This window comes from Alternaria dauci, chromosome 6, assembly GCF_042100115.1.
Source record: "Alternaria dauci strain A2016 chromosome 6, whole genome shotgun sequence".
Lineage (NCBI taxonomy): Eukaryota > Fungi > Ascomycota > Dothideomycetes > Pleosporales > Pleosporaceae > Alternaria > Alternaria dauci.
In genome coordinates, this window is record NC_091277.1 from 1,577,020 (window position 1) to 1,601,893 (window position 24,874).

At 52.9% G+C, this 24,874-nt stretch overlaps 7 protein-coding genes across 7 annotated transcripts; 2 read left to right on the forward strand and 5 right to left on the reverse strand.

Annotated features, from left to right (window-relative positions):
* Window positions 1–502: 502 nt before the first annotated feature.
* ACET3X_006859 (uncharacterized protein) lies at window positions 503–3,794 on the reverse strand. Its single transcript, XM_069453035.1, has 3 exons — window positions 3,692–3,794; window positions 1,180–3,641; window positions 517–1,065 (listed from the first exon to the last, which is right to left on the reverse strand). The coding sequence occupies exons 1-2, from the start codon at window positions 3,758–3,760 to the stop codon at window positions 2,601–2,603; spliced, it is 1,110 nt and encodes a 369-aa protein (XP_069305627.1). The 5' UTR covers window positions 3,761–3,794; the 3' UTR covers window positions 517–1,065; window positions 1,180–2,600.
* Window positions 3,795–4,184: 390 nt separating this feature from the next.
* ACET3X_006860 (uncharacterized protein) lies at window positions 4,185–6,912 on the reverse strand. The gene is made up of 3 exons (XM_069453036.1): window positions 5,775–6,912; window positions 4,887–5,722; window positions 4,185–4,827 (listed from the first exon to the last, which is right to left on the reverse strand). Exons 1-3 carry the CDS (start codon window positions 6,224–6,226, stop codon window positions 4,460–4,462), a joined length of 1,656 nt encoding a protein of 551 aa, XP_069305628.1. The 5' UTR covers window positions 6,227–6,912; the 3' UTR covers window positions 4,185–4,459.
* A 2,846-nt stretch (window positions 6,913–9,758) lies between these two features.
* Window positions 9,759–11,087, forward strand: ACET3X_006861 (uncharacterized protein; the record flags this gene model as incomplete). Its single annotated transcript, XM_069453037.1, has 3 exons — window positions 9,759–10,082; window positions 10,237–11,010; window positions 11,079–11,087. The coding sequence occupies 3 exons, from the start codon at window positions 9,759–9,761 to the stop codon at window positions 11,085–11,087; spliced, it is 1,107 nt and encodes a 368-aa protein (XP_069305629.1).
* An 828-nt stretch (window positions 11,088–11,915) lies between these two features.
* On the reverse strand, window positions 11,916–14,160 carry ACET3X_006862 (uncharacterized protein; the record flags this gene model as incomplete). Its single annotated transcript, XM_069453038.1, has 2 exons — window positions 11,916–13,705; window positions 13,773–14,160. The coding sequence occupies 2 exons, from the start codon at window positions 14,158–14,160 to the stop codon at window positions 11,916–11,918; spliced, it is 2,178 nt and encodes a 725-aa protein (XP_069305630.1).
* A 257-nt stretch (window positions 14,161–14,417) lies between these two features.
* On the forward strand, window positions 14,418–16,803 carry ACET3X_006863 (uncharacterized protein; the record flags this gene model as incomplete). Its single annotated transcript, XM_069453039.1, has 3 exons — window positions 14,418–14,462; window positions 14,915–14,934; window positions 14,988–16,803. 3 exons carry the CDS (start codon window positions 14,418–14,420, stop codon window positions 16,801–16,803), a joined length of 1,881 nt encoding a protein of 626 aa, XP_069305631.1.
* A 668-nt stretch (window positions 16,804–17,471) lies between these two features.
* ACET3X_006864 (uncharacterized protein) lies at window positions 17,472–19,702 on the reverse strand (the record flags this gene model as incomplete). The annotated part of the gene is made up of 5 exons (XM_069453040.1): window positions 17,472–18,353; window positions 18,403–18,971; window positions 19,026–19,128; window positions 19,176–19,584; window positions 19,632–19,702. The coding sequence occupies 5 exons, from the start codon at window positions 19,700–19,702 to the stop codon at window positions 17,472–17,474; spliced, it is 2,034 nt and encodes a 677-aa protein (XP_069305632.1).
* A 1,612-nt stretch (window positions 19,703–21,314) lies between these two features.
* Window positions 21,315–23,517, reverse strand: ACET3X_006865 (uncharacterized protein). Its single transcript, XM_069453041.1, has 2 exons — window positions 23,063–23,517; window positions 21,315–23,007 (listed from the first exon to the last, which is right to left on the reverse strand). The coding sequence occupies exons 1-2, from the start codon at window positions 23,458–23,460 to the stop codon at window positions 21,465–21,467; spliced, it is 1,941 nt and encodes a 646-aa protein (XP_069305633.1). The 5' UTR covers window positions 23,461–23,517; the 3' UTR covers window positions 21,315–21,464.
* Between the last annotated feature and the right edge of the window lie 1,357 nt (window positions 23,518–24,874).

Below are 24,874 nucleotides of genomic sequence, written 5' to 3' on the forward strand. Positions count from 1 at the left end.
GTTTTGCCTTCTTGTTGCCAGACAAGCGTCTCTTCGAAGAGCAACTGTGCCATAAGACCCTCGAAACCCTCGCTATTATCAAAACAGCTCGGACCGAAGTCGTGGTCGAGGTCGATTTGGCCCAAGGATCCTTGAGTGATGGGGACTATGAGCGCTTCTCGAACGAAGCTGCGCAGTTTATGCTCGGTATAAGAAGCGTAATAGAGGTCTTGAAAGAATCTGGATTGCGCATAATTTTGAAAAGAATATAGAAGAGAGGACAAAGAGAAGAGAGTCGTGCTTCTCGACATGAAAGAACAAAGCTTTGCATTAGCGCGGGAGTCAGTATAAAGGACCATAGCGGTTGTCTTCTGGGTGGTAAATCTGTCATCTAGAGGCTTCTGTAGGTGTGTCGCGTATAATCTCAATCTTCGCAAATGGAGTATTGTGGCGTCGCAAGACAATACTAGGTTTGCGGACGTGTATCGTCCGTCATGCGATGTAGATTGAGTGGCTAGGCACTTGCTTATCTCGGCTCATGAAACATGTGCAATGTACTGCCAAGTAAGGCAGGGAAATATATCATCTTTTTATATCCGCCGTCGAGAGCATCGAAAAAAAAGTTTCCATGAAATGTTATGGAAAGAATACGTCCGAGGAAAGAGAAGCTGCGACGTATTCCGAAGGAATGATGCGCTAGCCATTTTAGTGGGCCGAAGAATCCCAATCACCCCCCACCAGCGCAGCACGGCTTAAGCCACGATGCAACTCCAAGCCGACTCGTCAATGCCAACATCTCAACCTTACCGCTCAGCCTCAGCCTTTGACTTCCGTATGGTGTTGAAAATAGAAGCAGACGAAGGATTCGGCAAGTGGCAAGGCGGGGTATGATGACTGCATCAGTTCACGTGACGTAGATGTGAGATTCACCGGTTTAGGCATACCATTGCTCCATGTCGACATCATTTGCCAGCTCATCCAGTGAGCACGTAGCCGCTGTCTCAAATCCATAACCTTGTTTGCTATCTTTCTTCTGTCAACATAGATGCCCTTAGCAAGCTCTTGCCGTGCTTCGGATGACACTATCTATCGATTAGCCTTGTCAGTCTGCTCATTCTCACATCCCGTAATGTTTCGGACGCCCAGAACTGCTATAATGAAGTTGGAACGGAGGATACATCCTAAACCCATCGTACGTACTTGTCCTGGCACAAACATGTGCTGATACTCTTGGCGCAGGCTTGGTGTCTATCGCTATCGCATGTTTAGCATTGTGGTATCAATGCTGGAAGTATCGTCCAGACTCTAAAACGTGTGAGTCCGGTGTGGTTGAGGATGTTTTCGACGGTAGCCAGGGCTGCGCGTGTGGGACAGCAGGTTGAAAAGGCAAATGAGTGTATTAAGTAGATGCCGACTTGATCTTCCGAGTCGATACCTGCTGGAATGAGCGCAGAAGGTCGAATTTCAAGGCCTGAATCATCTGTAGTTGCGGAAGATGCCCACCAGCGCTCTTGAGGCAGATCTGAACTGTTCAAGACATCCAAGCGACATCGATACTAGCTGTATATTGTTTCCATTCCTGCACATAGGCCGTTGTCGAGTCATTCCACTGACATTCCTCATTTTAGGTCGGCTCATTTCCTAGCTTCAATATATGCAACCTTGTGAGGCTGGTATGTAAATGACACGACTGCAAGGCCCCTGGAAATATCCAAACTCTTGTTGCCGAAATTGAGGGTTGAAATGAGTCTGGTGCCGTTGAGAAAATTACTCTAACTTTTATAGTCGTTCAGTCCAAAAGTGGTTCGCCATACACCACCTTTTAGGATGGTGGTACGCACTACGTCGCCGCCTTCTTCGTTGAAAACTATGCTGTCCATGTTGATACTGCCAAGCCGTATGACGGGGCTTCCTCCGCGGTCGTGAATCCTGTCCAGAACGCGAAAGGTGAGTGTGTTCGAATTGCTGGCAAGTAATATTGCGGCTAATCGGAGTGCGGCCATCGTCAAGATATCTGTGTCGTTACTGCGTTGGATAAGGAACACTCAAGCCTCATGTGCCGTTCTATAACACGACCGAACTTGTGTTGACATCATCCCACCTCTTCCATAGGCTGAACTGAATAGTATCATTCCAAAGACCGCAACATCTTCCATTGAGCTGCTGTCAATACTGCTGGAAGCTTCCTAGAATGTGTGGGGTTGGCTGCGGGGAACTAGTGGATCGTCGAAACTTGTTCCACAGCGGGGGTAAAAGTTGGATTTAGCAACAAATGGCCCAAAGCGTAACACTAGTCGTTGTTACCGATGGTGGATAGAGTACCGGATTGAGAGAAGACTGATCAGATCTAATTCCAGACATTGGATAGTGTAAACTCACGAAGCCGCTTCCGTGTATTGATCACAGTCATGGCAGAATTCTTTGTTCATTGTCGTCTCCGATCATATGATGCGAAGTTCCTATTGCTCCTGACAGGAGAGCATGAACTGGTGAATCAGAGGCAGAGTCGCCGACGGCGAGGAGTGATAGACAGAATCGTCAAATGTGGTTTTTGCTGTATCCTTGGGACAGAGCAGAAAAGTCTCGGATTGCTACCACCCGTCAATCAGCTTACATCAATCTTATCTTGTACCCACGGCACCATGTGGTACACCCATTCTTCTCCTCATCATAACCTCGCCCATGGCATTCCTCACTTCCCTCTCCTGATGTACCACATTCTGTACCATGTATTTCTTGAGTGCTTCCCTCAGCTCGCTCTTTGCCCTCTCGTTGTCTCTGTATGGTACACTCTCCAATTCCAGTAGTCTGTTCGCGTCCTTGTTGCTCTCTGCAACAAGCCCACTCAAACGGTCGAGCTGCTTGTGGCGGGTGTCTTCGGTATCGTCGGCAGCTTTGGTGGGATGTTGAGGGTCGGCGCGGTAAAGCGGCATAAGCAGAGCGAGGAACTGCGTGAGGGAAATGGCGGCTTTCTTTATTATGGTGACAATCTGGAAGGGTAGGTACGCGGGACGGAAGTGCGTCGACGCGACGAGCGGGTTCAAATATTTCGAGAGAATAGCAGGGTGGTCTGGGCGAAGCGCAGTACGAACTTCGAAAGTTGCGACAGCCAGAAGGCCAAGATAGCGCCAGTACGAGCCATCGGTGAGGAAACCGAGGGCGTTTGCACCAATGAGGACGATGAGGAGTGCACCGTAGGTTGTGGCCACGGTGAGCAGGGCACTGTCAGTGTAATCTTTGATAGTCAAACAACTCTGGCACTGCGCAAAGATGCTTGGTCCGAAGCGGTCGTACGCAAAGCGCTTGGCAGGATCAAGGATAATGTCCCTAGCCTGCTTCAGATGGACGTAGAAGTCGTTTGCCCTATCTCTATCCACATTTGGTCCAATCTTATCCGGGTGATAGCGGATTGTCAATCGCCGGAAGCGCGAGTTCAGTCCGCTCTCATCGACATCTATCGGTACGCCGAGGTCGTTGTACACGTTGCTGGAGCGTTGGAGGTTGAAGTCGACTTCGTAGATGGTGAAGGCAAAGTAGGCCGCATATATGGCTATTAGGATATTTCGGCGGTGCTTGATGTAGCGGGGGGTGCCAGGCTGCGGTTTAGGGTCCCCAGCGCGAATGAAGATGCTGTAGAGAACTGATTGGGTCCATCCTGCTGCCTGTGTCGCGTCAGATGTTGCCATGGCGGGAGTCCATGGCCTATGCTTACCACTGGTATGAGAAACTGCCAGACCAGGAATGGGCCCAGTGTGTCCAACGAGACACTCGCTTTCGCCATGTCGCTCAGTTGCAGGTAGGGGACGTGGGAGTGCTGCGTTGAAGTTTGGGAGACAAGTGTCACATCTCGGAACGTTTCCGAAATGCCGAGGCACGTGCATGCGGCGAACCTTGGAATCAACCTTGAGGCAGCGACAACAACTACACTTTCGCACAGTCACTTCAGAGCATCGCATGGACGTGACCCAACAATTGTTAGTGTGGATACTAAGGAGCGAATTTTTGACGGTAGCGCTCGCAGCTCTATCATCGTTTGGAACAGAACCTCACCACAACATTCATCAGATAGCCGATGGGGAGTCCACTCTCGACGACGCGTTCATGACTTGACGTTGCTGGACTGAAAGCGTTAGCGCAGTGGTGTAGACACATTCACGATCATGACAAGGGATTTAATTTGCAAAAAATGATCATAGATATCTATGGCTTGACGACGTTTGTCGTTCTATGGTATAATGCGCGCTGTGCAAAAACAGCAATAAACTAAAAGAAACCCACCAAAACATCCAATTGTGTGACCTAGCAACCTTCTCCATGCATCTCGAACCTAGACGGGTTGACGACTACGCGTCGGGTATAATTCCTCCAGGCATTATGCATAACGAATATCGGCTCGCCGATACAGAAGCGCACTCAGCGCGCTCTATCGCAATCGCGTACGACCAGCGCTCAAACATTTGCTCCTGCAAATGTTGGGGTTTTACATCTGTCCGCCTGCCTGAGGCATGAGCTCCTCATCTTGCTGACGCTTCTCCTTGAACGATCCAGCCGCAGAGCGGTTCTCAACGTCGCTGTCAGAGAGGTCGTATTGGCGAACGGCTTCGGCAATCTGGGCCTCGTCCATCTTGGGCAGCTGCTTAGCGGCGTGCACATAGCTGATCTTCTCAGTGTAACCCTTGGCGAAGATGAGATCGATCTCCTCAAGGGAACGACCAGCAGTCTCGGGGTAGAAGAAGTAGATGACGGGAATGAAGGAAGCGTTCAGGGCAGCAAATAGGAGGTAAGTACCCCAGCCAATGTTGGTGATCAATACGGGGGTGATCATGACGATGAAGAAGTTCCACAGCCCTAAAGAATTAAGAGTCAGCATGTATGTCGAACGCAGTTTGTACAGGGGAGTTTCTTACAGTTGTTGATGGTCGAAAACGCGTTGGCCTTCTGGCGGGTCTTGAGGGGGTTGATCTCGGCAGGGTACAACCAGGGAAGAGGGAGCCAGGTAACACCGAAGAAGGCAATGTAGAGGAAGAGACCGACAGCGGCGCCCTTGGCAGGTCCCTCGTTGTTCTCGTTGTTTACACCTCCGGGAAGCAGGCAAGCAAAGGTGATGATCATGGCAGTCATCTGGCCAACGGTGCCGATCAAGTACAGCTTTCTGCGGCCAACACGCTCAACGAAGTAGAATGAGGTGGCGGCGAAGAGAGCGTAGACAACCATGTTGACACCTCCGAGAAGAAGGGCGAGGTTGTGAGTCGTGTTCAAAGCACTTTGGCAGAGAATGGGGAAGTAGTAGATGACGGCGTTGCACCCAGACAACTGCTGCATGAACTGCGAGGAGGCACCAAGGATAGCACGACGGAGGTGCTGAGACTTTCCGCCAGTGAGAAGAGCCTTGGTTGGGACCTTGCCACCACCACCAGAGGAGTTGACAGCGTCGCGAATGACTTGCATCTGGATAAGGACCTCTTGGTCGTCGCGGGCAACTCCGTTGAGACCAGCTAGGACAGTAGCGGCTTCGTCTTCGTGGTGGTGGTTGAGGAGCCATCGGGGAGACTCAGGAAGCGAGATCATCATGATGATAACGATAATGGCGAAGACACACTGGAAAGCAATAGGAAATCTCCAGGTGAAGTCATCAGGACCGTACAGACAGCCGTAGTCAATCCAGTAGGCGATAAGCGTGCCAATGGCAACCATGGAACCTTCGATACAGATGACCTTGCCGCGGTTCTTAGCCTTGCAGCATCTGTAATGTGGTTAGCCAAAGGTCTTGAGAATTGGATTGGGATGGAGCATACTCAGCCTGGTAGGTGGGAATGGTAGAAGTGTTGATACCGTTGCCAACACCAGTAATGCATCGTCCGACAATAAACTGGGCGGTGGCACCACTGGATGGGGGAACACAGGCAATCTGGATAATGACACCGATGATCATGACTGCGGCTCCAAGGAAGATACTCTTGCGGCGTCCGAGCTTGTCTCCAAAGATGAAGACGAAGATGGCACCAAGCAAGCAACCGACGGCGTAGATGGAGACAACGAAACCTTCGTAGGTGGAGTCGCCATCGACTTCGGGAAAGGCAGAGACGAAAGCAGGGGCGGAGATGATTCCACTCATGACACCCTGATCGTAACCGAAGAGAAGGAAATCGGTAACGGCAACGATGGTGATGAGGACCTGGAGCATCCTACCGGATTGGCCCCAGTAGGTGGGAACACCAGTTTCGGACTCCTTGATACGTGGCGGCATGGTTGCAGTGTATCGATCAAAGCTGGAGAGATGTGAGGAGATGCTGCGGAGGAAAGATCCGTGGGGAGAGAGTACACCTTTAAATGATCATCACAGTACCAGCACAAGGGTCTTCGGCCAAAACGTGGTTGCTGGTCGTCTACCCTCGGCCCACTAAAAGATACGCTACCAAGGTACGACTGACGCGTGGAGAAAACTAGATAACGATTTTTTCCAACATCTTGGCCTTGGCTGGTGTAGCAATAATGCGAGCCTTGTTGATGGCGGTAGAGGCGCAAATAAACTGTGGGTACAAGGCGAACCTAACAGGGGCCTGTTGGTGGAGATGGGCATCTTGGGCCAATCTTGGAGAAGAGCGGAGGACGCTTGCAAGCCAACAAGCGCGCTCGGCACAGGATGCCTCTTCTCTTAGCCCGAGGTCTACCTCCACATTACGTCATGTGTGCAAGGCTTGGAGTGACGCTGGGGGAGCCCTGGCGGAAAGATGAAGGCTGAACGGTTGGTGAACGGCTGGTTTGGCTGTCATTTCGAGAATCATGAAAGAAGTTTCTTCGCGCACTACGCCACGCCGAGTCGCCGTTGTTGAACCTACGGTACGCATGTGCATGTCAAGACGAATGCAGGAACTCAGCGTTCGTTTGCATACCGCCAGTCGTCGAGGGCGCCATCTCGGGCTACATGCCGCCGTGTATGGATAGCGTCCTAAGTTTTCCTATATGGCACGGTTTCGATCTCAACAGGAGTACGCTTGACGTCATGCACCGGCGACTCGCGTCCGTCCCCATGCAGGGTCTGACCAACCGTGCGCATGCGGCTCTGCAGCCTCTGCGACTTGGCCGATGATCTTAACTAATAGGGACCGTGAGTAGTGGAGCTTAAACACGCCATGTTCTGCAACGGTGACGATGCGTGCTGTGAGGTCGGGTCCGCTACCTAACGTGTGACATGGAGTGCAGACGAACATTGGGCGGAACTGAGGCTCGGAGACGACTGCCGGCCGGGAGGAGACATTCCTTGCACGTGATGGCGGTGTGCTTCATGCGAGCCTTGGAGGTTCCCGAGGTAGGACGTCAGTGTGGCTTTGGCACCCAAATAGATTTTCCACTGAGGTCAGCATCCTCATTTGCTTACATCGTTCCTACAAAACCTCGCCGTGCGGTTGATCGCCTTGGCCGACGTTGCGAGCGGTATGCGATAATCGCGCTTTCTGCCACGGCGGGATAAGTTGCCAATGTGCATGCTTAGCAGTCGGGGGAGGCTCGTGTGGAGTTCCCAAGCCTAGCGTGGAGATGAGGCTCTCATTGTGCAGATCTCGGGCCTTCCTGTTTCGGGTTATCCGTGCTGACTGCTGTCCCAACTCCCTCCTTTCATCAACCACAAGGGAGACAAGAGCACCAGTGAATGCTCTAAACAACAATAGACAGAAACGCGACGACTCTCAATGTTGATCTATCTACCCCGTGTCCCAATAAAACTGTGCGGATCTCTCCAGCACCCCAATAAATCCGCCCCCAAACTTTGCATCCGCAAGCATACCACATGCGCGGAAAAGACGGCTCCATATCGTGTGCCAAAACACGCCAAACACACCAACAACATGGTAACTCCACATATAACTGCCTAAACACCGTTTTTATATCCACTTCGGCACACACTACACCGCGTTGTCGCACGTTTCCCTGCCAAGTGACATTCTCTCCAGTGTGTCACCGGAAGCGCCGTCAATGTCGGGGTCTCCGCTTTATTCCAATGCCGTATTGATAATCATATTGACGACCGCACTCCACATTTCTAGCACCTCCATAAACGCAGGGTCGTTCCGAAATCCGCCAATAGCTTTTGATTATGTATCACGGTTGTGAGTGACCTCCACAGAATCGCTTGCTTTGATCCCACTTGGTCACCATCGTGAACCCCGTTGCCAGAACTCTGGGACTGGGGAAAACGGCGAAGATCAAACTGAAGGGTGGTTTGCTGCCATCTTCTAGCTCTGGGGTCTCCGCTCGATGCGAGCGCTGCATGTAGATAAACAGATCCACTGTATTATGACGGCGGTGCAACCACTGTGCCGCATAAAGGCGTGCTACTGCCCCGACTGATTCGACCTCCGACCTTGCGTCGGGGGAACTTATTCAATCCGATCCAAGACTTCGCCAATGTGCGAAGGATGCTGCCAATGTCCGATAATTCCATTCGATGTTCCGTGATAATGCGGAGATCCCACCATCTCCAGGATTTATTGCTCCTCAACAATCATGTGTCCCACCATCGCTAAAATCACCCGGCCAGTCATGCAGTGCCCAGTAGTCGCCAATGCTAGTCGCAGAACAGCGGACCCAAGGGGCGGACAAGAGTTCGGGCTTGGACGCCTTGAACTCTCTCATTCCTACCTTGTTCGTTCACACATGTGCACCGGTGATGAACCGAGGCAGCATCTCGGTGAATCTGGCGTGTCCCTCTTCTGTCTACGGAACGGCCCTTTTCCAATACCTGGTGCTGACTATCACATGTCCTTCACAATGCCACCGGCGACAATCTTATAGGTTCTTGTCTCCAAGACTGACGCGCCAGGCATGCTTCTAGGGAAACGAACGGAGAGAACGCGTGTACATCGCTTTGTCAGTTGGGTAGTCGGTAATTCTGTAACAAGAAACTCGGTTTTCATGAGTTGGGCCAAAACAATCGTATGGCTTGAAGGTATTCGGTGAGCGCTGCAAAAACGGATGCCGACAAAATGTATGACTACTACCTGTAGGATTCGGTGTGGTTGTTTATGGCTCAGTTTGAGCTTCCTCATAGCATCGACTTTGCGTCTGCTATTCGAGATTGGGAGTTGTTCCAATCCAAACAACTGTCTAGATCGCCATTGGATTAGCGACGATATTTTGACAAAAAATAGTCAGTCATGCAAGCAAAGAATCGGTATCGTGTTGTAGATTTAGTAGTTTGCTGTAATTTTCATGCATGTGTGATTACATAGCAGGCTCGGTTGTTACTGGTACCAATGCGAGAGTGGTATGTGGGCAGCACGCGTGAAGCACCACGGAAGACGCATCGTTCGCGAAGAGGACAAAAGACCAGCACTATTGTATATGATGCGGATCGTTGGCACTGTTGTCTGTTGATGAGGACAATATTGGTGCCTGAATTAGCAGGCTCAACGAAAGGCGGGGCCAGTGCGCACGAGCCGCCCAGGTCATGTTAGCGTGATGGGCCTCCGACGCGTCGCCAGTACTGTAGCTCACTTACGCGTTTCGATACCGCAACTGGCCTGCCATGTCTTCCATAGGGAGGATCAACGGATAGAAGCGACCTATAAATTTCCGAAAATCATCATTTTCCTTTCCCAGAACGACTGATTTCGTAACTGCGCGGCCTCGCCGGACGATCTCTGCCCAACTAGACAAATTACCCTTGTTTTGACTATTGCTGTGCTTCACGCTCACCGGGGTTTTGCGCGTTCAAAATAGCCATTCACGGTTCAACATCGGCCTCGTTGTGAAGCATTTCTCTCGCCACCGTGGCTCGCACAATGCTACCAGAAGAGTACCAGGAAATCGGCCGCAGCTACTATAAGCTGAAACAGTATGAGAAAGCCTTGGAGACGTTCTCAAAAGGCATCGAGTCTTGCCCGACCGCAGAGTTGTATGATCATCGGGCTGCCACATACGAGAAATTGGGAAATTCCAATGCTGCTGTCAAAGATGGCCGAGAGATGATCAGATTGAACAAGCAGGATGTCAAGGGATATCTACGCACAGCGAATGTATTGGAGAAGATGGGAAAGCCTGAGACAGCTCTTGGAATCTACAAGTATGGTATGAAGAATGTGCCAGTGAGCGACAAGAACTTCAAAGTAAGTGAAATGTTCCTGTCCCACCTCCCGGTCCCTGTGGGGGCAGTGCCGCCGCCATCACTCTGAAGAGAAGCTCAACTGGCTCATTACTCCCTTCGTCAAAGAATGACTGCTCTCTGATTTTCACTTTAAACGTGTGACTGACGGTTACCAGCTCTTGCAACAACTCCACGACAAACAAACACGTAAACTATCGCCTGCATCAGCCATCGACCCATTAACGGTCTTGCCCGCTGAGTTAGCGGAGATGGTACTGGAATATTGCTCCTTCCGCCACATGGTCAACTGCATGCGCGTCAGCAAGGGGTGGCGGGACTATCTTGCTAAGCTACCCAAGCTTTGGATGCATCTCGACCTGTCCGGTGCCCGCAGACCTGTTCCTCGCTCCTTTATCAATACCGCCTTCAAACGCTCAGAATTCCGTATGACACGCGCCACTGTGCACCGCTTCGAACATATGGACGTCATCAAGAACCTTGCTAAGGCAGCAAATGACCTCTCAGAACTGGAGCTCATATCTCTACCACATACTATGCCAGCTGTGTTGCTCGATATTGTCGAAGGTGCTCCAAATCTGAAGAAGCTCATCATACATCCGGAGATTAGCGGCAACACTGCGGTGGCGATAATGCATGCTCGGCCTGCGCTGGAGCATATAACCTTTGGATCATTGAGGGGCATGGCAGTTTCGTCGAGGGACATGGGATCTGCCATTAAATGGGCAGTCTCATTTGGGAACCTTCGAACACTTGGCATACACTGGTCTCATGAGGTCATGGCGACCCATTTCGGACTCGCCGAACTACTGAGCCGTACACCATGCCTTGAGAACTTGTCACTCTCCAATATGGGAGGTTTTCAATTCGGACAAGGGTGGCCCAATGAAGTAGCCAAGTTGCCGCCGCTCAAGAGTCTAGTGTTGAAACGGGTGAATCTCCAAGGCTTCCCATTACTGCCGCCAACATTACAACGACTTGTTCTTGATAACAATGGCAGCCGCGGTAGCTTAAATCTGACAGACTTTGGAGGTTTGGAGCGGTGCTGTGTCCCAGAGCTTACAGACTTGACCATATCTGGCTTCGACGGCCTAGATGCAAGTTCTAACGGATTAGACAGCCTACTAGAATGCTGTTCCGAAAAGAGCGAAGCGCATACATGCTTAACGGGAAAAGGCCTTCACTCTTTATCTCTGCATGGTTTACTCGAAGGCGATAGCCGATTATTCACTCCACTGGGCCGAAACTCGATATTAGGCCACTCACCACGGATTCTCTCACCAGCGCTTGAATCCTTGGATATTGCCACTGTGCAATGCAACGACGACGACATCGAGGCACTTCTCACCTATAAAACGGGACTCAAGATGATTGACCTGTCGCACACTAATATCACGGGAGCGTCCATCAAGATGCTGGCTGACGGGCTTGCAACATTGAAGAGCATCAAAGCGAATAATTGTACCAAGATCAATGGGCGGGACGCAATTCAGTACGCAGAACGAAAGGGGATATCGGTAAGTTGCCAGATGATAGAGCAGAAAGGCGGACGAAGGATTCGATATGGCTAGCAGACCAAGACACAGGAGCGGAAGTGGAACTTCATGTATCTATATAGCGGTATAATACTTATGCCATCATGTTATCGTGAGCGCGTGCCAGAAAAAAAAAAGAACACAAGCCCAAACACCGTCCCCAGAACTTCTGCGCGCCCACGCAATGCATATATCGAACCCGACCAGAAGACGCCTCCCAGTTGCCCTCAAAAAGACTAACGCCACGCCAATATGCTTGTGAAGTACGATGCAAAGCACAAAAACCGAATCGAAAGAGAATATTAGTTCACATCCATGCCATCATCCTCCACTTCATCCTCTCCGTCGTCTTCACCGGCAGTGAGAACGCCCGCGCTACCCAAGCTCCGCTTGCGATTGCTACCACCGAAAGAGCGACCGGTAAGCTGGCTGAGCAGATCCAGGTCTTCTCCACCGACGACACGAGCTTCTGGGGCGGCCTCGCAACTAAGCTCGATCAAGCTTGCAGGGCTAAGGTTACGGTAGCCTGCTGTGCGGACGACTCTACCAAAGTTTTGCATGCAGAACGTCGCTGCTCGCTGCTTGAGCCAATCCTCCCCAGCAGTAGCAGAACGCTCCCAGATTATGGCAGCGTGCTCAATATCGAGCTCTCGACCTAAGCGGTTTACACAGAGCAGGCGAAGACGAGGCATGTCGTAGATGTTCGACATGACAAGCATGCCGGCCACATCGTTCAGGCTGGGTCCATTCTGCGGGTTGGGCGCAATGCTATCGGTGTACAGGTAGAACAGGAAGGCTCGAACTGCCGAGTATGGTTCGGGGATGTGCATTTTCTTGGAATGAAACTCAGCCATCTGGGCGCTCCACAGACGGGCGAAATGAGGCCAACGAGCATGTAGAATGAGCTTATGGACGTGTATCGGTCGCGAGACCGGACCTACGGCTGTGGACGAGCCATTTGGATCTGGCGCTGCAACATCCACGTAGTCATCATCATCCGGATCGGCCGTTATGATAAAGTCTGCGCCACTGCCACTCTCTGGTGGTTGATCGAAAGTCAGGGACAGATCCGCACCAATGCCGGTGAGATGCGAAGAGACATTGGCGTCAGAGGAGGGCATCATCTTGGAGCGCGTGTCCGACGCCAGTTCGTTACCCAAGATGCCGTACTTGCGAAGGTCGATGGCGAGAACGTCGCTAAGATACTCACCATTATGGTTCCCATCGTTGGCCGACTCGATTGGGCTGCCCAGAAGCCATGCATGTGTTCCTTCAGGGTTGGTGGTGCAATAGTGCCAGCGGTAGTTGGGGCTGTAAAGATCCTTTCCGTCAGCGAGCTTCTGCCATCGCAAAGTGTCTAGCTCCAGACTAGACAAGCTAGTCTCACAACTCAGCTCTGCCGGAGTGACAAAGTCGAGCATGCAGCCAGAAGAGAAGATGTGGAAGTGGGTGCCCGCGGCTTGTGACGGTAGGTTTGGACTGGAGTGGAATCTGAGGGACGAGATGGAGCCAGGCGCAACGTAGGGCGACCGACTTGAGCTCATTCCGTGGTATGATTGAACGCTGGAGTTTGCCGTGTAACCAGTACTGCCGGTCGCGAGCTGACCAGAAGCCGGCACGGGGTAACGATGTCGGGATGAGAGGAGTTGCCGGTCGCCGGTCCCGTATTTCATTGCGTGATCAAACTCGGGGCTGCCGCGAAGATCGAGCCACCAGATCTCGTTGTTCTTTTCCATATCGTCGTTGATGCCACCAAATATCCAGATGCGACCGTTCCAGATCCAGCTGGCGTGATCGTAACGAGGGACGAATTTCCATGTTCGAGACCAGGTCCACGTCTTGAGGTCGAGGTAACAAATGTCGTCTAGCACACTATCATGTCCAGTCTGGCCACCGCTGATGTATAGTTTGTCGTCATATATGACAGCCGAGTGGCGCGCGCGGCCGCGAGGTATGGGCCCATGGAGTTCGGGCTGCGTCCAGTGGGCGGTTTTGAGGTCGAATACAATGACGTCGGCGAGATGCTGGCGGTGCTCGTTCTCTCCCCCGAATACTAGAAGCTTATTGCCTTGCCAAAGACATGCAGTGTGTCCTAAGATAGGGTGTCAGTCGAGATACAGGTAGTGTGTGTGCGTGGAGCTAGAGCGGTGAGCACGTACCCATCCGTACGCCTGGAATGTCGCCGTAGTTGTCGACCAGATTCCACTGCCGCGTGACGAGGTTCAAACGAAGCACGTGGTTGTATACTTCGTCCGTGTACTGGTCGAAGCCCCCAAAGGCGTATATCTGGTCGTCGCCAACATATGTCACGGAGGCATTGACGAGGCAGGCGGGCTTGGCGCCAATTGTCGAGATCATCTTGGGCTTGTAGCCTTCGACGGCTGATCGACGGCTGCGGACGGGGCTCGCAGACATGAGGAACGTGTTGTTGGTGGAGCTGGCGGATGCGGGCGTGTTGGTATGGGAGAGGCTGGGCGAGGGTGTCGAGGAGACGGCAGGGTTGAGGATATTGGACGAGAAAGCGGATCGAGCGGATGAGTGTGCCATGGGTCGTGAGCGGCGAAGTTGGCGAGGGTAGTTTGGTGGTAAGAGCCCCAGTGGGCAGGGGTGGCCTTTGTCTAGGCTGCGAGAATGTTTGATGGGAGGAAGTTGAGTTGGCTGGCCGTGCATATTGCCGCCCCTCACCGCCCTAGCTCGAACCGGAAGCGCCGACCCACGACGACTCAGCCCGGCCACGGCCACAGGGAAAAGAGCGAAGCCACCCGAGATTTGGCCACTGAGAGGGCGGATTTCTCCTCAAATCAATGCACGAGGGGCGGGACCTGGTTGAGACGACCAGGGGCAGTCGAGTAAGTGTGCGTCGCAACCAAGTGCAATTATTCTGATGCGTCGCAGTCAGCCTGCCACGAGGAGACCCTATGAAGCTGTCATGGAGGCTGCATGCAACACCAAGGCCATGCGGAGGCACGGCGACTATGCAAGCAGGCTTCATAAACCGGATGCACCTTTCACCGTCATGTGATGTCATGCCGTGCGTCCAAGGTTCCGTCGTCCAGCCAGCCTCGCGCAGGGTCCTGTCTGGGTCCTGCTCTCGGTTACCTGGCCAACGCAAGCGTAAACAAAGGATACTTAAACATCCCCATACCTGCCCGCCTACATACCCACTGCCACACACACTCTACTACTGCGCGCACCGCCCTGAATCCACATCTCCAGAGCGCAGTCCACTTAATCACTTTCGAATCAATACTTCAAAGCATCGATTACAGCATTGTCTTATACTAATCCTTACAACATATAGCAGAAGCCAAATCCCATACTGTATGCCAGCAACCCAGATACACACACTAAACCATCCAGCTAACCTAGTCCAGCAAGAGACTAGCAGTCATGGCAAGCACAGCAGTCTGCGTGACTCCGGTCAAGAAGCGCTCTGCGGTCTTCAACACCCGTACCGCCGGCGGTCGGATCCCACTGACACCCTCTCCCCGCACCCCACGCACCCAGACTCCCGATGTGCAGGCACACGAGTCAATCCATGGCAACGACTTCAAGTCCCGCCTCCAGCGCTCCGTCACAAAGAACACGCGCGACTCACCAAAGTCCAACATTGCTCGCTCCCACACACACACGCCCCGTCGGTTAGAACTCGGTGTATCAGAGTGGGCCCTCACTGGCTCCGGCACTGCTGCCGCGGCCAAGGCAAAGAAGGAGAAGAAGGAGGCGGCGGCTGCTATCCGCGCCCGCCCTACCAAGACGCGCATTGCCTACAACGCTGCCGACCGTTTCATCCCCAACCGGACAGCAAGCGAGGGCATCCGCAGTGTCGGCGCCACCAAGCTCGATGTCGAACAGCGTCCCAAGTCTAGCTCCAAGCAGGAGGGTTCAGCCGTGCTTGCCAACGCCGCCAGTGCTTTCGATCTTGGTGGCCGTGGCTCAGAGGAGGATGTCACACTTTCCTTGGAAGGTCTGAGCCTCGAGGACGACGACGAGGAGAGCCGATCAAAGTCAAAGCCTGCTCCTGGCCAGGCCGCATACCAGTCCACACTCGCCTCAGCATGTGGCATCAACACAAACACTCGTATTCTTGCCTTCAAGCCTGCCCCGCCCGAGTCGTCAAAGCCCATCGACCTCCGCTCGCAATACAACCGTCCCCTCAAGCCCACCAGCGCCGTCAATGCACAGAGCCGTCGTCGCATCCCGTCGGCACCTGAGCGCGTCCTTGATGCTCCCGGTCTTGTCGATGACTACTACCTCAACCTGCTCGACTGGTCTTCCGGTAACCAGGTCGCCATCGGTCTTGAGCGCTCAGTCTACGTCTGGTCTGCTGACTCCGGCTCAGTGGCCTCTCTTCTCGAGTGCCCTGCCGACACTTACATCTCCTCGGTCAAGTGGTCTGGCGACGGTGCCTACGTTGGTGTCGGTCTCGGCACGGGCGAGGTTCAGATCTGGGATGTTGAGGAACAGACCAAGCTCCGTAGCATGTTCGGCCACGAAACCCGCGTTGGTGTCATGGGATGGAACAAGCACATCCTCTCCACCGGTGCCCGCTCTGGTCTCGTCTACAACCACGATGTTCGCATCGCACAACACAAGATCGCTGAGCTCGTCTCCCATACCGGAGAGGTCTGTGGTCTCGAATGGCGCGCTGATGGTGCCCAACTCGCCACTGGTGCCAACGACAACATGGTCAACATCTGGGATGCTCGCGCGCTTGCCGCTCCCAGATTCACCAAGACCAACCACCGTGCTGCCGTCAAGGCTGTCTCATGGTGCCCGTGGCAATCCAACCTGCTTGCGACTGGCGGTGGTTCCAACGACCGTCAAATCTACTTCTGGAACACCACTACCGGTGCTCGCATCAACCACATCCCCACCGACTCCCAGGTCACCAGCCTGCGCTGGAGCACTCACTACAAGGAGATTGTCAGCACTGGTGGTTTTCCCGACAACAGCTTGAGCGTCTGGAGCTACCCCTCCGGTGTCAAGAACACCGAGATCCCTGCCCATGAGTCTCGTGTCCTCCACAGCTGCCTCAGCCCTGATGGCCAGATGCTTGCCACCGCCGCTGCCGACGAGTCCCTCAAGTTCTGGAAGATCTTCGAGAAGAAGCCCGGCCAGCCTTCTGTTGCCGCCGCTGGCTCTGCTTCCATGAAGCCCAGCGCCACCAAGCAGATGACTATCCGTTAAGTCACTGCAGTGGACCACGGAGGAGTTCACATGGGAAGTGTGAATTCACAAGGAGCAGTACGCTCAAATCACAAGTGTCTAGCACGGACATTACAACTATCGGTTTGCGCAAAGGAGCTGGTATCATTCATCCGACTCTACGCGCAACGGTGAGTTGGTAAGTATCACATCTCGTTTGGGTGTGTGACGCGATCCTCTTACCCCTTCACACGGGCAAGGCTTCTCCACATCTACCCTCGGAATATCTGGCAAGCGTACAACTGGGTCTCATCATGGCATTCTTGTCCACGTTCAGCAAGCGAGGCGTCTCGGAAGCATTGCAAGGCGTTGAGAATTATATGACTGGCTTTTCGAGCGTCATATGGACAACGAAGTTCATGACATCTACACATGGGGAAAAGACAGACTCGGTCTACTGTCTTTCGGGGGAGTTTCTTGTCATGGTTTTTATCACCGCGCCTTGGTGCGCTTGGGAAGGTGTTACATCTGGGACCGAGAGCAGGCGTCTGATCTTGGATAGAATGAAAACATCATCACACTTAAACTTTGTTAAGCTTCTTGCAAGTATAGTAGTATTGCTGCAACTGACCGATGCTGCGGAGCTGTTTTACGCTATTCCTCACTCCCACGAGACTCGCAACGCTGCGTCAACGTCTTGCGACCAGTGCTCACTCCTTCACCATCTTCTCTTCCATGGCCTCAGGCGGCGTATCCGATCCCTCGCCCTCCACAATCTGCGGCCCCTTCCCAGGCTTCTTCCTCCCTGTGACGTCTGCCCAGATTGCCTTGAAAGTACGAACACTGGTCTTCCTTCCCTCCCAAAGCGGATACAACCCAACCGCAAAACACGAACAAAACATCCACAGAATACCGACTACAACCCAGCCTGTAAAGAACTTCTTACTAAAGATGTACGAAGACCCGTACATGGGCATAGGCCACAATACGAGGAAAGATATGGCCATGAAGAGAGTCAACCAGCGCGCAATACGCGAGGCTTTGAGCAGCTTGGCCTGTTCTTCCTCTTCGGCTTCAATGGCCCGTCGTTGCTCGCCGGGGATCCGTTCCATGTCTACGTTTGCGGCCAGCGCGAGATCGTGGTCGTCGCCTTTGCGGATGGCTTTCATGCTCTGCCAATCGTAGTTTTGGGGGCCGAAAGCATATGTGAAAACGGGAATGAAGATGATGGGCGAAAGCAGGGCGACGACGTTGCCTGCTAGCATGGGGTTATTGGCGCCGGTTGTGAGGACTGTCAACTCTCCGCTTTCTTTCTGGGCGGTCACGAGCCAGGCGATGAGAGAACAGGCGAAACCGAGGGGTGGGGTAAAGGTTGCCGCTACCCAATTCATTTTCGACCACATTAGTGTGAGCGTAGCAGGGAGAACTGCAGACGAGATTATCACGCCCATGAGTAGGTAGAGATATCCCATACTGATGCCGATGTAGTACAGTCCTGTGCTCCATGCTGCCATGGCGACAGCGAAGCCGACAACCATGGTGTGTGACATGTAGATGAGTTGCTTTCCGGTAGCTTTGGGGTTAATATAAGTCTGGGGAGTGTTAGCGGAATCATCCTGTCGAGTGTGGAGGTATGATTACTTGATAGAAATCATATGTGAAGATTGAAGATACGGCGATAAGTTCCGCAGACATGGCTGATGTCACGGCCATGAAGACAAGAAGTAACACCGCTGCAGCACCTCCCGATCCCATCAACGCAACGGCCGCTGTAGGCAATACTAGTCCAGCTGTCACATCGGCATCAGCCATGCGGTTGGGATAGCCTGGGAAAACTGGGTTGTTTTCTAGGGCGATGGCACTGAGACCCATGGTGGTAGCAGCTAGCCACGGGATCGCGAACCAGGACAGACCACCCATGATGTATCCTGGTAGCGCATCGACAGGACTGGCGGCAATGGCCTTGTTGTAGTAACCGTTGTCGCAGAATACAGTACCGAAGTTACCCACGATGTTGATGACGAAGAAGATGGCACCCTCCTTCGAGCGCATGGTCAGGTAAGAGCCGCCAGCATTTCCTTCAACAGGGTGATCCGATGCGGCTTTTACCAATAGGTCGAAGACTTTGCCAGGGCTCCCAAGATTCTCGTTGGTCGCATATGCGGTGAAAGCAAACATCAAGAGGATGATCAGGATGACCACGGTGTGTGCTGGAATTCGGATTTAGCGACCCTTTCATAAAACTCAAAAAAGAGGGGATGTACCATAGTCAGTCAAGAAAGTAGCCTTGATGCCTCCGAACATGGTGTATAACACCACACCAACGGGTAGGAGGAAACAGGCAGCAGCAGTGTGCATACCAGTAAGCTTCGTACGTTAGTCTGAAATTGAAACAAGACCATAGGTACACTTACTGAAGTCACAACAGCAGAACCGCCTGTCAACAACATGGAGGTAACAAGGATATTGGTGAAGAGACCAAAGACCATGAAAACGATATGTGTTACAGCACCATACCGAGCCCTGATAACCTCAAGAAACGTGTGCGCATTGGGAGCTCTTCGCTTTAGTTCGATAGCGATCGTAGCAAACAGGATGATCTGAACAGTGGCTCCTGAGGCATACCAGAAAGGACCGGATACACCATATCGATAGGCAACAGCGCTGGACTGGAGGAGTGTAGCTGCCCATGTCCAGGACGATACTACGGCTGAGGCGACAAGTCCTGATTTTACTGTACGACCAGCGGTTGAGAACATCTCGGAAGTCTGGAGCTCATAGTTGTATCTCTTGAGTACGAATGTCGTCAAGATCATGCCTAACCTATGCCAAGTTAGCAAAGGTCTTGTGGACGGAGACATGACACTTACGAAAAGGCAAAACCCAGACCTATCACAATGCCATAGCCGAAACCCTGGCTCAGCGGCGGAGGGGTACTCATGCTGGGCGAGCACAACAAATACCCAAGGTGGTAGAAAGCAGCAGCTAGCAAGTAGAAAGTACTACGCCGTGGGAGGTACGAGAAGCTTGGATGTATTTAAGCTCGCGACTAAGCACCGCTCCGACGTCAATGCAAAAAGCTTCAGTCAGAAGCCGACGGCACGAGACGTCTAGATGAGGACGTCGACTAAGATAAACCCAAAATACCACCGTTCATCTGCCGGTCGCACAAGGCAAGCGTAGCCAGGCATAGGGCTAGCGTGCATAACGGCGGATGATAGTTGACATTGACAGCGATCGCGGCCATGTATTACACTTTCTGCATGGTTCAAGCGGCTTTCGTGGGGTTGAGCAACATCAGGGCGCATGTTTTGGGTGGAAACGATCTCCGCACCCCGGTATATCCCGATAACGCAGCGAAATACTGTAGATAAGATGCGATTCTTTGTGTGACGGCTTTTACTCAGCACGGGCTGGGACCAATTGTAGAGCCGGACGGCTTTATGGTTGTCCTCGTTGGGCAGCTTACCGGGCTGTTCGCGATAGAAGGAGCGCAGACGTCAAGAGCCGTCAACAGATTGTGATACCAAGGGAGGCAAATATGCGTGTATTTGCAATACTTAAGCCATAGGCCAAGCCTTAGCATCTTGGTGACACGACGCCGGAAAGACGTTGGAGGGCGGAGAAAGCGATTGCTGTCCTCTGTCAAGCTTCCAACGGCAATCTTAGCGTCCTCGCTTGACTGCCATTTGTGACCGGTGATTGGATGTCGATGATTTCTTATCTTTTTGGCGGGATTGGCAGTCCCAGATGCCAGATCGCGTTGGTATTGCATCTGATAGTGTTGATGATTGACTGGGGACAGGCAGAGCAACCTCATCGTTGACACGTTGTTATTGCATCGTGCATCGAAATCTGTAGTGGCGGGTAATTAGCGTTCAACCTTGGTAGGCATCCCACGCTGTTGGTAAAACATATAAGATATTCCTAGGTTGAAATTGGACCATGGAGACGATGACATGCAGGTTGCCTTGAGCACACCGACAGAGCGTGTTGGTACGAAGGCGCTTTCTCTATCGCCAAAGCTAGCTCAAGCTTGGCGATGCAGGAGCCAATGCCAGCACAACTAACCGCACTTCACTTCATGGCACAGTCTTGTTCTCGAGAAACAAAATGTCTGTCATGCAGACTCGCTCATGAGCACAGAAAGAGACCCTGGAAATATCAACCTCGTGGCCTTGGTAGCACTCATTGGCATGTACTCGCGTATGACTACCATGTCGCATCCACAACAAAAGGACGAAGCCATGGATTGAGAAGATACGTTTCCATGCCTTATGCAAAACATAAAACCGCCGTCAAGCCTCCGGCATCACCTCGCACAAGCCGACACAAGTTAGAAACGAGATTGCAATGTTGTGCGCCGTGAAGGGACTACCGCTTTTGGCAACGCTAACCTAATCGAGGCAACATGTCGTGTGTAAAAGGGCGACGCCAAGGTAGCATTCTTGTCAAAGGGCGAAGGACACAACTCATAGTGCGCCAACCTCCCATAATTTTGGACACAAAGCGCTGATAGCCTTCGAAGCAATTATGATTCTCGTACAAGAATATTTGAAGTAAAAGTATTCATTCCTTATTAGGATCCATGTACTACTAGATGGGTATCTTCTACACCTGACAGCTTACTAACATAACATTTTAGGACCACCAAACAGCGAATCCTCAGCAATGCACTAATTCATACGACTCCAACTCGAAACCTACGCGCCAGAGCTGAAGTTGGACCCGTCGAGGACCACAAGTCCGGCAACCGAAGCACTTGACAAGGTGGAGAAGACACCAGTGACAAGAGCCGACAGAGCAAGACGCGAGACATCGCCGCTGCGACCGGGACTGATCTGGCTGAGCACACCAATTTGAGTACCCAGTGAACCGATGTTGCCGAAACCGCACAGAGCGTAGGTAGCGATGAGGCGAGAGCGGGGGCTAAGGGTGTGGTAAGGAGACTCTGGCTTCGGGTCGACGAGCGCTTGGAATGCGACAAACTCGTTGGTAATGACCTTGATACCAATGAGACGGGCCACGAGAAGCAGGTCGTTGCCTTGGCGCGAAACACCGAGGAGGAAGGCAACTGGGTACAAGACGTAACCGAGGATCAACTCGAGTGTCAGGTCGTAGTCGCCATCGAGGTTGATGTAGCGTCCCCACCAGGTTAGCAGACCGTCGACCAAGTTGAGGAGGGCGATGATACACAAAAGTGTAGAGACGATCATACCGGCGATCTTGAGACCGAGCCAGGCACCGTTTGCGAAGGCGTGGAGGGCGTTGGCGGCCTTGTGCTCATCATCGTCCGGTACGACAACGCGACCGGCGGTAAGAGTCTCCTCGGTCTCGGGGTATCGCAGCTTACTGAAGGCCAGCGAGGCGGGAATACTCATGACGCAAGATGAGATCAGGGCTTGCGGGTTGAGGCCCATACCAATGTAGGCAACCAGAACACTACCGGCGATAGTAGCGAATCCAGAGCACATGACTTGGTGCATTTCGGCCATGGTAAGGTGGGGAACGAAGGGCTTGATCAACATGGCGGATTCACCCTGACCAATAAAGGGAGACGCGGAAGCAACGACGGCCTCGGCACCCGACACGCGCATGGCCCAGAAGAAGAAGACGGCGAATTTACCGATAAACCACTGAAGAATACCCCAGTAGTACAGGAGCTGGACGAACGAGACGAAGAAGATGATGGCAGGGATAACACTGAAAATGAAGTATGTGTTGGCCGCAATATCTGGGGTTGTCAAGAACGCAACACCATCTTTGGCGAAACCCAGGAGCAGACGCGCGAGCTCGGAGATGAAGTTGAAGATGTCGTATCCAGCCTTGGTACGGAGGACGAACAGGGCAATGATAAACTGCATCAGCATGCCGACGATGACGGTGTGCCAGACAATCATGCCGCGATTGCGGGAAGTCGCCCAGAAGCCGAAAATGAAAACGAGGAGACCGAACAGCGAGACAGCACGGTTGGCACGCGTGTTGTCCTCGCTTTCCTCGCTGGCAAAGGATCCAACAATGATGACGGCGATGGTAAGGGCGGCAGCGGCAGGAATGCGCAACTTCTCCGGGATGAGGTTTGCAAATCTCGTTCCAGTGTTGGTCCAGATCCAGTGCATGGGCTTGGTGACGACGGTGATGGGGATATGGAGAGTGATCAGGCGGATCATAATGGCCAACCAAAACAAGAATGGAATGATCCAGTTCTTGTCGTGGCGGTGCACGACTACACTGGCAATCCACCATCTGATACTGTCAGCCCGAAATACTCGAGATAATGGACACGGAAAATGCGCCTTACCCAGTGAAGAGGGCTCCAAGGAAGATGTGGATAGGCAGTCTGAACGTCCTGTAGAATACAGACATGGAACTGTACCAGGGCTTCTTCTCTGCCTCCATCTCGGGATCAGATGAGCTGCGCGTGGCCTTTTCGACTTCATAGTCGTAACCACCCGCCTTCTCGACGTCACCAGCAGAATGGCGCTGGTGGAGTTGGCTGTCAAGAGCACTGGGCTGGAACAACTTGCTGGTCTTCTCGTCCGTGGTTCCCGTGGTGTAGACAATGTTGTCAGGGTGGGCCGCACGCGCGCTGTGGTGCACGTGTGGATGGTCGTGCTCGCGAGCAATGTCTAGCGCCGGGTCGTTGTTGTGGGCGACACCAGCACCCGGCGTTGTGTGTGTATCTCGAACATCGGCCATGGCGACAAATAGGCACGAGGGCAATTCCTGGACAGAGTTGAACGATGAGGAACTGTTGGCTCTCACATATGAGTCGGCCCTCACGGGAAATATATTTTCGCACCGTGGCTCGCGCTACCACCAAAGTGGAGGGATCGCACCGTCGCTGGCCCAGACAAACAGTTGAACGGGCTCCGGACGGTCACTTGGCAACTTCCTCTTTCGCCATGGCCACAGCACCGTAGTGCAGGATCCCATTGGCTTCCGGTCGTCTCCGCTTTCTGGAACAACTACCATCTCATGTTGGTGCTCGCTTACTCGCTGCTCGCGGTCCTGTCTTTCGTGTCAAACCGCCCTCAGTACCGGCCGGCCTACCGCGCTTCTGCAACCCCGACCAGGTTCTTATCTTTCCCCAGCATTGATAGTCTGTGCTGGGGCCAATCACGGAGATGAACGTGCTGGACCGTCCGCCTAGTCTGTGATAAGCGGCGGCGAATATGCGCCCCTCCTCGGTTGAGGCTCTCTTTTTGGCTTCGCGTGGCGTTCTCGAAGCAGCACCTCTGTCCTTGCAAGCCGACCTCCATCGTCTTCCCCGAGGTCGACGATTCCGCCCTCTTGGGACCATGTCCAGAAGCAATTGCCGGGGTCTAGCAGCAATCACAACAGGGGCGAAACCACACTTGGCTCCATCCGCGAACCATTGTCAATTTTCGCCTGTATGTTTGTCTTGTGGATGTGATGTGGATGTGTTGTGGACCCTCTGAACTGCAGATCAGACCAAAGGACAGTGTCTGACGCAAGGAGACCCTCCTACCCACTCCTATGACTGGAGCACACGCCGACGCCATGGTAAGACACGGCGTGCGCCTCAATTGGCGTGTGCTGGACTGGAGTTCCTCAAGGTTATCTTTCCAGCGAGTCTCGGTCAGCGCTATCACCTTCGTTCCGATAACCAGGTCTGCGCTAGACATGTTCGACCATCGAGCGCGCTTGTGTGGTTATCCTGCAGGTGATGGGAGCTGGGGTTCTTATCACGAGGACACGCAGGACACGCATCGAGATATTTGCGCCGAATCATGTTGCGGACCTCGCCTGTGTATACACTTTGGACACCCGCTCTCTTGGCCGGCACAGCGATCTTGACATGGTTTCAAGCGCAGCGTACAGTAATGAATGCCATTCAAGATGCGCAGGTGGGCTCACCCTCTTAGCCTCGACCCTTCCCCGCAGCGGGCCCAACCCAGCCCCATGCGGTAGCCCATCGTGTGGGCTGCCATCACCTCCAAATGAGCTGCGAAACCCAGCGTAACAGAACTCATTTCCAACAGAAGCTCAGGAACTGGGAAATTCTGCTCCCCGTAGCTTCGACTCGGTGTGTCATGGAACGACATGCTAGGGCGCGTCCTCGGCACAACCTGTCGTCAGGCTTACCATC

Bases quoted from the DNA above. Each gene is read 5' to 3' on its own strand.
- ACET3X_006859 (XM_069453035.1), bottom strand. From the start codon at position 3,760: ATGGCGAAAGCGAGTGTCTCGTTGGACACACTGGGCCCATTCCTGGTC. The intron at 3,642-3,691 runs GTAAGCATAGGC...GACGCGACACAG, and splicing joins GGCAGTTTCTCATACCAGTG to GCAGCAGGATGGACCCAATC.
- ACET3X_006860 (XM_069453036.1), bottom strand. From the start codon at position 6,226: ATGCCGCCACGTATCAAGGAGTCCGAAACTGGTGTTCCCACCTACTGG. The intron at 5,723-5,774 runs GTATGCTCCATC...ACCACATTACAG, and splicing joins ATTCCCACCTACCAGGCTGA to ATGCTGCAAGGCTAAGAACC. The intron at 4,828-4,886 runs GTAAGAAACTCC...TTAATTCTTTAG, and splicing joins GTTTTCGACCATCAACAACT to GGCTGTGGAACTTCTTCATC.
- ACET3X_006865 (XM_069453041.1), bottom strand. From the start codon at position 23,460: ATGGCCGATGTTCGAGATACACACACAACGCCGGGTGCTGGTGTCGCC. The intron at 23,008-23,062 runs GTAAGGCGCATT...TGACAGTATCAG, and splicing joins CTTGGAGCCCTCTTCACTGG to ATGGTGGATTGCCAGTGTAG.